Source organism: Garra rufa, chromosome 25 (assembly GCF_049309525.1).
Source record: "Garra rufa chromosome 25, GarRuf1.0, whole genome shotgun sequence".
NCBI classification, from domain to species: domain Eukaryota; kingdom Metazoa; phylum Chordata; class Actinopteri; order Cypriniformes; family Cyprinidae; genus Garra; species Garra rufa.
In genome coordinates, this window is record NC_133385.1 from 27,149,818 (window position 1) to 27,164,779 (window position 14,962).

Consider the following 14,962-nt stretch of genomic DNA (forward strand, 5'->3'; position numbering starts at 1 on the left):
CAGAGTTGACTATTTTAGAGTTTAATTTCACTTTACAAGACTTTTGCTCAAGGTCATGACACTACAGTGAGAACATATTGCTTATACCTGTACATCTAAAACTATCCAGTTTTCAGTAATTATTTGCAGACTATACAAAGTCTTGGTAACAGGGTTGACAATATTCTCGCTTAATTTGGCACTACAGGCCTTGTGCTTAAAGTTGTGAAACTACAACATATTTCTTAAAAGAATAATTAAATTTTGATATTGCTATAAATATCCACTTTTCAAATTATTAGATTTTTACTATACAAAATCATGGTAACAGGGTTGATATTTTAAGATTGTCCTATACTGACAAATGTAACAAAAGAATCAAGGCATATTTCACACTGTTTTTCACTGAATGAACACCCAAATAAGAGTGAAGATCAGTTTGGTTTTGACAGTGATGCGGAATCCACTGTAACAGGGTTGACTATTTTAGAAATTAATTTGACTTTACAAGCCTTTGCTGAAGGTCATGACACTAGAAAGAGAGCTAGAGATGGTGATATTTTTACAACTGTCGAGTTTTCAGTAATTGTTTGCATACTATACAAAATCTTGGTAACAAGGATGACAATATTACGGCTTGATTTGACACTACATGCCTTGTGCTTAGTTGTGAAACTACAACATATTTCTTAAAAGTATCATTTAAAAGCCTATTTTTCTAAGCCTGTCTTTTAAATGACTACTTCCTGTGCTGTCAGAGTCTGGCGCAGCAAGCGCTGATGGGAACTATCAACACCAGTATGCAGGCCGTCCAGCAGGCACAAGCTGACCTGGGAGAGGTAGACAATCTTCCACCACTGGGACAAGACCTGGTAAGAAATTATACTAAGAAAAATAAGACAAAATAGTGTTGTGTTGCTGTAGACCATCTGTTGTCTGATTTTATGTGGGTGAAGGTGTTAAAGGATTAGTTCACTTATAGAATAAAAGTTTCCTGACAATTTACTCAGCCCCATGTCATCCAAGATGTTCATGTCTTACTTTCTTCAGTCGAAAAGAAGTAAAGGTTTTTGAGGAAAGCATTCCAGGACTTTTCTCCATATAGTGAACTTTCAATGGTCACCAATGGGTTGAAGGTCCAAATTGCAGTTTCAATGTAGCTTCAAAGGTCTCTACACGATCCCAGCCGAGGAATAATCCTTGGCTGGGATCGTGTAGAGCCCTTTGAAGCTGCACTGAAACTGCAATTTGGACCTTTTATCCGTTGATCCCCATTGAAATCCACTATATGGAGAAATATCCTGGAATGTTTTCCTCAAAAACCTTTACTTCTTTTTGACTGAAGAAAGACCTAACATCTTGGATGACATAGGGGTGAATAAATTATCAGTTAATTTTTATTCTCAAAGTGAACTAATACTTTAGGAGAGAGGATCCTTGTACATTATGTCCCTGTGTGTGATGTGTTATGCAGTAGAAGGTTTCTAGTTTAAATCCATTGTGGGACATCAAGTCACAATATGCGCCACAAGCTAGTTTAAAAGCCTTTTAATGTGGTTATTTATATTAAGGTTTTTGTTATTGTGACATTAGAATAATGCATTGTGGCATTGGTGTACAGTTATTGTTCAGTTATTGACTATAAGTGCAGAGGTTGTCATTGATCATTAACCTGCGCATAGATATCCTTGCTATTTCTTAGAAAAAAAGCAAAGAAAATGCTAGTATTTATTCTCTGTCTCTTTTCTACAAAAAGGCATCCAGAGTGTGGGTTCAAAACAAGGTGGACGAATCCAAACATGAGATTCACTCCCAAGTGGACGCCATCACGGCTGGAACCGCGTCGGTGGTCAACCTCACTGCCGGTATGTAGCCAAATCAGAAATTACCCCTAAACCATCTAGACCGTTATTGACATACAAAACAATAGATGGTTTTCATTATTGTTTGTGTTTTTGCCTTTATCTTAGTACTTTTCAAATTCCTTTATGTATCAGGGTTTTTTTTTCCGTTTATTTTAATAAAAATGTACATATATTTTGAACAACATAGTAGATTTCAATATTTATTGTGTGAAAAAATTCAGAAGATGCTCAAATATATCATAAAAATTCTGACTTTTTTCTCACAATTGCCAGTTTGTATTTTGTAATTCTGACTTTTCTCACAATTGCCAGTTTGTTTCTCAAAATTCAGACTTTTTTCTCAGAATTGTCAGTTTGTGTCTGACTTTTCTCGCAATTGTGACTTTGTATCTCATAATTGACTTTTTTTTCTCATAATTGTGACTTTGTATCTCACAGTTCTGACTTTTCTTGCAATTCCAAGTTTGTATCTCGCAATTCTGACATTTTCTCACAATTGCAACTTTGTATCTCGCAATTCTGACTTTTTTTGCAATTTCTCGCAATTGCAAGTTTATATCTCATAATTTAGAATTTTTTCTCACGATTGTAAGTTTGTATCTCGCAATTCTGACTTTTTTTTCAGCAATTTCTCGCAATTGCAACTGTCTTGCAATTCTGACTTTTTTCTCACAATTTTGACTTTGTATCTCATAATTGACTTTTTTCTCATAATTGTGACTTTGTATCTTGCAGTTCTGACTTTTTTTTCTGCAATTTCTCACAATTGCAACTGTCTCGCAATTCTGACATTTTCTCGCAATTGCGACTTTGTATCTCACAATTCGGACTTTTTCTCACAATTGAAAGTTTGTATCTCGCAATTCTGTTTTTTTTCTCGCAATTTCAACTTTGTATCTCGCAATTCTGACTTTCTTTGCAATTTCTCACAATTGCGACTTTGTATCTCGCAGTTCAGAATTTTTTTTTCGCAGTTTCTCTCAATTGCAACTGTCTGCAATTCTGACTTTTTTCTCACAATTGACTTTTTTCTCGCAATTGCGACTTTGTATTGCAGTTCTGAATTGAATTGAAAGTTTGTCTCGAAATTCTGACTTTTTTTGCGATTTCTCATTTCTCTCATTTCGGTTAATTTTCCTGACCGACAACCGCTGCTCGTTATCCTCCGAACATTAACCATTAACTGATGAAATTAGAATAATGATACATAAAAAATACATTTTCTCGCAATTGCGACTTTGTATCTCACAATTCGGACTTTTTCTCACAATTGAAAGTTTGTATCTCGCAATTCTGATTTTTTTCTTGCAATTGCGACTTTGTATCTCGCAATTCTGTTTTTTTTCCTCGCAATTTCAACTTTGTATCTCGCAATTCTGACTTTCTTTGCAATTTCTCACAATTGCGACTTTGTATCTCGCAGTTCAGAATTTTTTTTTCGCAGTTTCTCTCAATTGCAACTGTCTTGCAATTCTGACTTTTTTCTCACAATTTACTTTTTTCTCGCAATTGCGACTTTGTATTGCAGTTCTGAATTGAATTGAAAGTTTGTCTCGAAATTCTGACTTTTTTTTGCGATTTCTCATTTCTCTCATTTCGGTTAATTTTCCTGACCGACAACCACTGCTCGTTATCCTCCGAACATTAACCATTAACTGATGAAATTAGAATAATGATACATAAAAAATACATTTTCTCGCAATTGCGACTTTGTATCTCACAATTCGGACTTTTTCTCACAATTGAAAGTTTGTATCTCGCAATTCTGATTTTTTTCTTGCAATTGCGACTTTTTATCTCGCAATTCTGTTTTTTTTCTCGCAATTTCAACTTTGTATCTTGCAATTCTGACTTTCTTTGCAATTTCTCACAATTGCGACTTTGTATCTCGCAGTTCAGAATTTTTTTTTCGCAGTTTCTCTCAATTGCAACTGTCTTGCAATTCTGACTTTTTTCTCACAATTTACTTTTTTCTCGCAATTGCGACTTTGTATTGCAGTTCTGAATTGAATTGAAAGTTTGTCTCGAAATTCTGACTTTTTTTTGCGATTTCTCATTTCTCTCATTTCGGTTAATTTTCCTGACCAACAACCGCTGCTCGTTATCCTCCGAACATTAACCATTAACTGATCAAATTAGAATAATGATACATAAAAAAATACAAGCAAATGTTTTATTTTAACGTGCAAACAGTAGCATACAGCGCAACAACAAAAACTGTATTCACATATACTCAAATTATCACGCATCAGCAGTGCTTCTGAGAACAGAGAAAATCAGAAAAAAAAGATTAATATAAATAGGCCTACACTAAATATGTGTAAATTAAATAACTATCTAATTAAGATGACAAAACTAGAACACACTGAATCCTTCTATGCGCTTTGAAGAACGGTACCGGTCTTGATCTTCCAGTCGGACATAAATATATAGCGCACCTATACCTCAGTGTACCTAGTTTTTAACATGTCGACATGCTGTACGGATAGACTGGAATGCTGCCTGTTAACTGTTAGATCCGCAACAAAAACACCATCACCATTCACCATGCAGCAAACGTAAAAAAAAAATTGGAAAAAAAAACGATTAAACCGTTTAACTAATAATCGGTTAAAATGCTTACTGTCGGTTAACGGTTAAACGGTCAATATAAGCATCCCTAGTTCTGACTTTTCTTGCAATTCCAAGTTTGCATCTCGCAATTCTGACTTTTTTCTCACAATAGTGACTTTGTATCTCACAGTTGTGACTTTGTATCTCACAATTGACTTTTTTCTCACAATTGAGACTTTGTGTCTCGCAGTTGTGACTTTGTATCTCACAATTGACTTTTTTCTCACAATAGTGACTTTGTATCTCACAGTTGTGACTTTGTATCTCACAATTGACTTTTTTCTCACAATTGAGACTTTGTGTCTCGCAGTTCTGACTTTTCTTGCAATTCCAAGTTTGTATCTCGCAATTCTGACTTTTTTCTCACAACTGCAAGTTTATATCTCGTAATTTAGACTTTTTTCTCACAATTGCAAGTTTGTCTCGCAACTTTTTTTAGCAATTTCTCGCAATTGCGACTTTTCTTGCAATTCTGACTTTTTTCTCACAATTGCCAGTTTGTATCTCGTAATTCTGACTTTTCTCACAATTGCGAGTTTGTTTCTCGTATTTAAAACTTGTTTCTTGCAATTACTAGTTTTTTATCTGACTTTTCTCGCAATTGCGACCTTTAATTGCAATTGTGACTTTTTCCTTGCAATTGTGACTTTCTATCTCACAATTGTGACTTTGTATCTCACAGTTGACTTTTTTCTCTCAATTTTGACTTTGTATCTCACAGTTGTGACTTTTTATCTCACAATTGACTTTTTTCTTGCAATTGCAACTTTGTATCTGGCAGTTCTGACTTTCCTTGCAATTCCAAGTTTGTATCTTGCAATTCTGATTTTTTTTTGCAATTTCTCGCAATTGCGACTTTTTTGCTATTCTGACTTTTTTTCTCACAATTGCCAGATTGTATCTCGTAATTCTGAATTTTCTCACAATTGTGAGTTTGTTTCTCGTAATTCAGACTTTTTTCTCACAATTACACTCTTAAAAAGGATGTGTTAAAAACAACACAACCTGTGTTGTTTCTTAACACACCTTTGTGCCTAGTTAAGGACAACACATTTTGTGTTATTTTTAACTCAACCAGTGTGTTATTCCTGCTAATACAGAAAATGTGTTTTGATTTTTTCTGCACACTATGTGTTATAAATACACAATTTGTGTCAAGTATGTGTTATTTTTGAATAAATCTTGTATGCAATAAAGACACAGCAAACTAACGTTTAGTTTATACAAAATTTATTAAACCTGCTACTAACAATAACATAAAAACTCAATCAAAATACAGTAATTTAAACATTTTAATTGTTCCTTGAGTGAAAAGTTGTTAATGGTTAATAAAGTTTGTACTTTAAATTTTAAAAAAAATGTGATATTTGACAACCTCTTTGCATTAATCATTTTATTTACATATTTTCAACTGCATACAAGTGATGGTGAGGGAAAGAAACGAAATCTAGCGAAAGAAACCATAAAGCTTGTTAAAATAAGCTCCCACCGCCGAGATGTGCAGCAGGCACGGGCGCAGCTCGCATCGCCATTCGTGAGGCAGTTTTCCGGCTACCACATATATGTGCCAAATGCCCCTCGACCGTCTACAAACGATCACAAAAGACATTTTAAAAACGTATAATGGCAAATACAAACATTTCTCTTACCTTTACACATCGAAGTTATGTCCTGACGATGAAAACTTGAAGCGCGGGGGAAATTTGCTTGTGTCAGAAGAATAACTGCTCATGAAGTGACGCAAGCAGCAATGTGATTGGCTGATATTTAACACATATTGAGTTGGACACACTGTGTTGGATATTTCCTTTTTTCTTTTTCGTTTTTTAACACACATTTAACACAAAATAACACAATGTGCTAAAATAGACATAACACAAACAATGTGTTAAAAATTAACACATCCTTTTTGAGAGTGTACCAGTTTGTTTCTGACTTTACTCGCAATTGCGACCTTAAATTGCAATTCTGACTTTTTTCTTGCAGTTGCGACTTTGTATCTCACAGTTCTGACTTTTTTCTCGCAATTGTGACTTTGTATCTCACAGTTGTGACTTTGTATCTCACAATTTACCTTTTTCTCGCAATTGCGACTTTGTATCTCACAGTTGTGACTTTTTTATCTCACAATTTACTTTTTTCTCGCAATTGTGACTTTGTATCTGGAAGTTCTGATTTTCCTTGTAATTCCAAGTTTGCATCTCGCAATTCTGACTTTTTTTGCAATTTCTCGCAATTTGCGACTTTCTTGCAATTCTGACTTTTTTTGCAATTTCTCGCAATTTGCGACTTTCTTGCAATTCTGACTTTTTTTGCAATTTCTCGCAATTTGCGACTTTCTTGCAATTCTGACTTTTTTTGCAATTTCTCGCAATTTGCGACTTTCTTGCAATTCTGACTTTTTTTGCAATTTCTCGCAATTTGCAACTTTCTTGCAATTCTGACTTTTTTCTCACAATTGCCAGATTGTATCTCGTAATTCTGACTTTTTTCACAATTGCGAGTTTGTTTCTCGTAAATCAGACTTTTTTTCTCACAATTACCAGTTTGTATTTGACTTTTCTCGCAATTGCGACTTTGTATTGCAATTCTGACTTTTTTCTCGCAATTGTGACTTTGTATCTCGCAATTGTGACTTTTTTCTTGCAATTGCGACTTTGTATTCGCAGTTCTGACTTCTCTTGCATTTCCAAGTTTGCATCACGCAACTTTGACTTTTTTCGCAATTGCGAGTTTGTATCTCTCAATTCTATTTCTTGAAATTGCAACTTTATTTCTCACAATGGCGAGTTTATATCTCTCAATTCTGAGAAAAAAGAGATGTAAACACAGTTGCAAGAAAAAAATATGTGAGATACAAACTCGCAATTGTGAGAAAAAAAGTCAGAATTGTGAGATTAAAAAGTCGCCATTACCTTTTTTTTTTTTATTCAGTGGCGAAAACAGGCTTCCATACTATATACTTTTTATTCTACATCTTTCCAATTAAGCTATACATTTGACAAATTCTGCAAAAACTGCAGTTATTTTAGTGTGTATTTAGGAAGAATAACATGAAATCAGCCGTAGCAAGACAAACAATGTGGTGGAAATGAAATCTATGTTGAAAATAATCATAACTTTCCGAAAAATTACATACTGTAATTCTGCTGTGATGTATAAACACTTTACATTATTTTCAGACCATAAGTGAATAAACATAATTTGTCCAATACCTCTAGTGTATAAAACAATGATGATTTAGAAGAAATTGACACGTGCAGTCTTGCGATACCTACTTTTATTAGTTTATACCAGCAACCGATGCTGGAAAAATAATTGATAACTAATGAGTCACTCTCCAGTTGCACTAATAAGTATTTCCATTAATGAACGTGAAGTTTGTTGTCCTGAAGCTGAACTGCTTGGCAGGGTTTGTGTATTCCTTCCCGCGTTCTGGAGAGCTTCCATGCGGACCAGACCAGGTTTTTGCTGGATTTAATCTCCTCGTGCCATCTGTTTGATAGTGCGGAGATTTGCCTGTTAACCAGCAGCCCAACTCAAACTTTACTGTTTTTTTTGCAGCCTGTGCTATACATCTGTTCCCATGCCCTGAAGAGCTTGTTAGGATATGATGTGAAGTGTGGATGTGCGCGCTAGAGATGCAGTGCATGTGTGTTTGGCGTCATATGGATCTCATTTGGAATGAGATCACTAATAATGATCACGTTATTGCACATGTTGCAGATCTGAGTGGTGTGTGTTAAAGCAATGAAAGTAAAATTGGCTCTGCTTGCCAGTAGTAGAGCCAATTGGTTTTACTGTGAACAAGTCATCAGTTCTTATCAAATTCAGTCTTAAAATACTGCATATATATATATATAATTATTATTTATTAGTTTTTTTTATTATTTGTTAGGTTACCAATAATACAACATTGTCAGAGAATAGTGTTAGATGAAGTGAGTCGTGTGATGTTTAAAAAAGTAATGTTAAAAAAAGGTCTTTTTATTGTGCATAATTTCCAAGCTGTAGGTTTGTAGTGTTAATTTAGTATTATTTATATGCTATTATAGTTTTAATTAATATTTTGTTTAATTTTAATAGTTTAGTCATTTAAATTAAAATTTTAGTTATTATTATTATTATTATTATTATTGTTGTTGTTGTTGTTGTTGTTGTTGTTGTTATTTCTATATACCTGTAAGTTTTTAGTTTTAGTAATTTTAGTACTTAAACTTATTTATTTCAGTTAGTTGTTAGTTTACTTTTATCATTACCTTTTATAATACTTTTTAAATACTTTTAATTTTTAGTTAACAATTACAGCACTTTTCCAGTTATGCAGAATGTTTGAAATTATGATTTAATTGAATTAATTACATTTTCATATTTTCAGTTTTCATTTTAAAATGTTAAAAAGTTTTAAAAGTTTTAGTATTTTTTATTTATTTATTTATTTATTATTTTATTTTATTTCTATATACCTTTAATTTTTTGTTTTTCGTTTTAGTAATTTTAGTACTTAAACTTGTTTATTTCAGTTAGTTGCCCAAACATTGTTACTCATTTGTTTTAGAAATAAAATTTTAATCTAATAGTACTGTTTTTTATTTCAGTTTTTATTTCAGTTACTTAAAATGATTTTTAATAACTTTAGTTTTAGCTAACAATTACAGCACCTTGCAGCAGAAAGTGTGAAATTATGATTTATTTAATGAATTAAATTAATTAATTCTCAGTTTTAATTTATTGTAATATATATATATATATATATATATATAGTTTTATTTCATTTACTTAATAATTTTTTATAGTTTTAGTTTCAGTTAACAACTACAGCAATTTTACAGAAAGTTAAAATTATGATTTAATTGAATTAATTAATTTTATATTCTCAGCTTTTAATTGTAAGTTTTTTATTTAATTTGTTTCATACATTTTTTATTTTCAAAATTTTTAGCGGTTTGAATTTCAATTTTATTTATTTATTTATTTATTTATTACATATTATAGTAATTTTTTATATATAATTTTAGTAATTTAAAGTTTTAGAATTTTTTTAGAATTTAAATTTTAGATAATTTAACATTTCATCTAATAGTGGTAATATTTTATTTTGTTTCACTTACTGAAAATGATTTTAATAGATTCAGTTTCACCTAACAATAACAGCACTTGTCAAGTTATGCAGAAAGTTCGAAATTATGATTTAATTATGATTTAATTGTGTGTATGGGTCCTTCTCAAAAAATTAGCATATTGTGATAAAGTTCATTATTTTCTGTAATGTACTGATAAACATTAGACTTTCATATATTTTAGATTCATTACACACAACTGAAGTAGTTCAAGCCTTTTTTTGTTTTAATATTGATGATTTTGGCATACAGCTCATGAAAACCCAAAATTACTATCTTAAAAAAATTTGCATATTTCATCCGACCAATAAAAGAAAAGTGTTTTTAATACAAAAAAAGTCAACCTTCAAATAATTATGTTCAGTTATGCACTCAATACTTGGTCGGGAATCCTTTTGCAGAAATGACTGCTTCGATGCGGCGTGGCATGGAGGCAATCAGCCTGTGGCACTGCTGAGGTGTTATGGAGGCCCAGGATGCTTCGATAGCGGCCTTAAACTCATCCAGAGTGTTGGGTCTTGCGTCTCTCAACTTTCTCTTCTCAATATCCCACAGATTCTCTATGGGGTTCAGGTCAGGAGAGTTGGCAGGCCAATTGAGCACAGTAATACCATGGTCAGTAAACCATTTACCAGTGGTTTTGGCACTGTGAGCAGGTGCCAGGTCGTGCTGAAAAATGAAATCTTCATCTCCATAAAGCTTTTCAGCAGATGGAAGCATGAAGTGCTCCAAAATCTCCTGATAGCTAGCTGCATTGACCCTGCCCTTGATAAAACACAGTGGACCAGCACCAGCAGCTGACATGGCACCCCAGACCATCACTGACTGTGGGTACTTGACACTGGACTTCAGGCATTTTGGCATTTCCCTCTCCCCAGTCTTCCTCCAGGCTCTGGCACCTTGATTTCCGAATGACATGCAAAATTTGCTTTCATCTGAAAAAAGTACTTTGATCCACTGAGCATCAGTCCAGTGCTGCTTCTCTGTAGCCCAGGTCAGGCGCTTCTGCCGCTGTTTCTGGTTCAAAAGTGGCTTGACCTGGCGCCTGTACACGGTGGCTCTGGATGTTTCTACTCCATACTCAGTTCACTGCTTCCGCAGGTCCCCCAAGGTCTGGAATCGGTCCTTCTCCACAATCTTCCTCAGGGTCCGGTCACCTCTTCTCATCTGCCACACTTTTTCCTTCCCACAGACTTCCACTGAGGTGCCTTGATACAGCACTCTGGGAACAGCCTATTCATTCAGAAATTTCTTTCTGTGTCTTACCCTCTTGCTTGAGGGTGTCAATGATGGCCTTCTGGACAGCAGTCAGGTCGGCAGTCTTACCCATGATTGCGGTTTTGAGTAATGAACCAGGCTGGGAGTTTTTAAAAGTCTCAGGAATCTTTTAGAGGTGTTTAGAGTTAATTAGTTGATTCAGATGATTAGGTTAATAGCTCGTTTAGAGAACCTTTTCATGATATGCTAATTTTTTGAGATAGGAATTTTGGGTTTTCATGAGCTGTATGCCAAAATCATCAATATTAAAACAATAAAAGGCTTGAACTACTTAAGTTTTGTGTAATGAATCTAAAATATATGAAAGTCTAATGTTTATCAGTACATTACAGAAAATAATGAACTTTATCACAATATGCTAATTTTTTTAAAAGGACCTGTATTTAAGGGACATTTCCAGAATGCATGAAAAGTTACTGACAGTGTGTTTCTGTTTTAAAGTGATCTATAATGTTAAATCTCTCATTCTTCTAGGTGACCCTACAGACACGGATTATACCGCCGTGGGCTGCGCCATCACCACCATCTCCTCCAACCTGACCGAGATGTCCAAAGGAGTGAAGCTCCTGGCGGCTCTGATGGAGGATGAAGTGGGCAGCGGGCAGAATCTAATGGGAGCGGCCCGGACCCTCACAGGAGCCGTTTCTGACCTGCTCAGAGCCGTGGAACCAGCTTCTGGCGAGGTGACGAACGCAAACACGCAAACCCCTCGACCCCTTCACATCTAATCCGCCAATAGGGCTCTGCTGTTTACAGGCGGATTTGATAATGAACTCGTTAAGCCTTGTTTTTCCTTCCTGGTTTGCCGAGCGCAGTCACAATCTGTTTACTTGTTTGGCTTGCGCTAGACAGGGTAATTGTAGTGGGGTGCAGAGCTGATAGACAGGATGTGATTAGACCGCGTGTTGAGGTCTGAGACGTTGCGGTGGCAGTACGAGGGTCTTTTTTTGATGTGCCAATGTCGCCCCACAGCCCAGACAGACGGTGTTGACGGCGGCGGGCAGCATCGGTCAGGCCAGCGGAGATCTTTTGAAACAAATGGGAGAAGGAGAAACCGACGAGAGATTCCAGGTGCGTCTTTCTTTGTGGAACAGAGTACAGTAGTGAGTTCAGAAGTATTTTTCCTATTTTGGTTTGAAGTAAAAATGTATTTCAAAATAGGAAAAAGGAATATACTGATGAAATAGTGAACCCTTTTGTTGTTCCAAAGCTATGTGAGTTATTTTCTTTACAAAATGAGATTTTCTGAGAAATGTTCATGCTGCTCTTTTCCATACAGTGAAAGTAGTGTCAAAATGGCCCAAGAAACATATAACTGACTGTATATGTATATAAAGTCAGGTCTGAAATTATTCATACCCCTGGCAAATTCTGACTTAAAGTTACTGACTTAAAATTACATTTTTTTTCCCTTTTTTTTTTGGACCAGAAATGATTAGGTTCCCTGGTCCACCGGCTAAAAAACACCCCCAAAACATTAGGTTCCCACCACCATGTTTGACAGTGGGGATGGTGTTCTTAGGGTTGAAGGCTTCTCCTTTTTTACGCCAAATGAAGGCTACAACATTGTGGCCAAACAATTCAATTTTTGTTTCATCTGACCATAAAACAGAAGACCAGAAGACTTCTTCTTTGTCCAGATGAGCATTTGCAAAGGCCAAGTGGGCTTTTGTGTGCCTTATCTGGAGAAGTGGTGTGCTCCTTGGTCTGCGTCTGTGGAACCCAGCGGTGTGCAGTGTCTGTTGAACTGTCTGCCTTGAGAGGTTGCCACCAGCAGAGCCCAGATTCATCAGGATGGCCTTGGTGGTGATCCTTGGATTCTTTTTACCTCTCTCACTATCCTCCTGGCCAGCACTGGTGTCACTTCTGGCTTCCGACCACGTCCTCTGAGATTTTTCACAGTGCATAACGTCTTGTATTTTTTAATAATACTTTGTAGCCTCTGGAACTTCAAAAAATTTAGATATGGTCTTATAGCCCTTTCCTGACTTGTGAGCAGCCACAATGCGCAGCCGCAGGTCCTCAGTGAGCTCCTTTGTCTTAGCCATGACTGTCCACAAACCAACAGCAGAGAGCTTCTGTTTTTCACCTGTTGAGTTGATTAAAACAGCTGTTCCCAATGAATCAGGATAATTAGGATGCTTTAGAACAGCTTGGACTATTTGGAATGGTATAGAGCTTTGGATTTTCCCATAAACTGTGTCAGTTTGCAAAGGGTATGAATAATTTTGGACATTCCACTTTTTGTTCAAATGTTAATAAAAGCTGAGAAATATTTTTTTCCACAATGATGTGTATGTATGTGTGTGTATGAATCAAATGTTAATTTATTTAACATATATCATGCATAAAATGTTAAATTGTCTAAAAAATTTTCATGCAAAATTGAGAAAATGTATTGCCATTTCTAATAATTACAATTATTATATATGCAAAATAAAAAAAAACTACAATTTTTAATAATTACAAACTATAATCTATTATTTATTAATTTATTTATTTACCATATACAATGCATAAAATAATAAATTTCCATAAAAATAACATTTTCTTCCAAAATGAGAAATTATTGACATTTCTAATAATTACAGTCTGTAATCTTTGAATTTTTTATTTTTTTTATTTAACATATAGATGCAAAATTAAAAATTAACTACAATTTCTAATAATTACAATCTATAATATTTATTTATTTTATTCATTATATATTATAATTAATTTTAATTATTTAATTTAATTATTTATTATTTATTTACCATATAAAATGTATAAAATATTAAATTGTCATAAAATAATTTTTTTTTGCAAAATTAAAAATTATTGCAATTTCTAATAATTACAATCTGTAAGCTATTATTTATTAATTTATTTAACATATATTTGCAAAATTAAAAATTATTGAAATTCCTAATAATTACAATCTGTTGAATCTCAGAGTTTATTGCTGGCCTGTCTTGAATAATTAAAATGGGTGTTAAAAAAAAAAAGGTGGAAATGAATGGTATTTTTTGCCTCTGGAACTCTGGCATTCACTGATTGGTTTGTGTCAAATCCCTCAGCCAATCACTTGCTCCTCGTCTCATTATTTCTTGGCAAAGCCGTTTTCTCTTGTAGTAAACAGTTTAGCACCCATTTTCGACACGTAAAATTTGATTTGGTGTGGTTCAGCTGATGCTGTCACATTCAGTTAGCCTCTGAGAACCTTTTATTGCCCTCTATTTTATTCTGTTAAACTCTATCCTTGCGTTTATTTCATTCATTAGTCTGAGCCAGGTTGCCTCACAGTGTGTCGCTTGAATGACGAATATGTTTCAGGACATTATGATGAACCTGGCTAAAGCCGTAGCTAATGCCGCCGCCATGCTGGTACTGAAAGCCAAGAACGTGGCACAGGTGGCCGAGGACACGGCACTGCAGAACCGAGTCATTACCGCCGCCACGCAGTGCGCGCTCTCCACCTCACAGCTGGTGGCCTGCACAAAGGTACTTACAGATATATTTATACATATATTAACAATCACTTGTTTTTATTAAAAGAGATCTGGAATACACTAGAACACATCTGTCAGGAGAAAAAATTTTAAATAAAAAAAGTATCTTGTGCTGTGTTTATTTAATAAAAATACAGAAAAAACTGTAATATTGTGAAGTATTGTTACAATTTAAAGTAACTGTTTTCTGTTTTAATATATATTAAAATGTTTTTATTTTCTGTGATTCAAAGCTGAATTTTTAGCATCATTACCTTCGGAAATCATTCTGATACGCTTATTTGTTGCTTAAGATATACTTCTCATTATTATCAATTTTGACAACTGTTTTCAGTATAATTTGATGAATAGAAAGTTTAAAAGAACAGCGTTTATTCAAGATTTTTTTTGTCACATTATAAATGTCTTTAATGTAATTTTGTAAACAATTTAAAGCATCTTTAATATATAAAAGGAATTTCTTTAAAAAAATCGTACTGTTATAAAATTATAAAAATCAATTATAAAAAGAATAATTTCTATATAAAATTTAAAAAATTAAAATTTCTTTAAAAAATCTTATTGACCCTAAACTTTTGAATAGTAGTTTATGGTATATAACATAAATTAATGATAG

General features: G+C 34.1%; 1 protein-coding gene across 1 annotated transcript in view; it reads left to right on the top strand.

The window, feature by feature from the left end:
* tln2b (talin 2b) overlaps positions 1 to 14,962 on the top strand; it is a 153,624-nt gene that overhangs the window by 34,300 nt on the left and 104,362 nt on the right. The window contains exons 13-17 of the mRNA XM_073831436.1: positions 738 to 851; positions 1,736 to 1,844; positions 11,330 to 11,538; positions 11,828 to 11,926; positions 14,171 to 14,338. Coding sequence (XP_073687537.1) covers positions 738 to 851; positions 1,736 to 1,844; positions 11,330 to 11,538; positions 11,828 to 11,926; positions 14,171 to 14,338 — 699 coding nt within the window. The remainder of the gene's footprint in view (positions 1 to 737; positions 852 to 1,735; positions 1,845 to 11,329; positions 11,539 to 11,827; positions 11,927 to 14,170; positions 14,339 to 14,962) is intronic.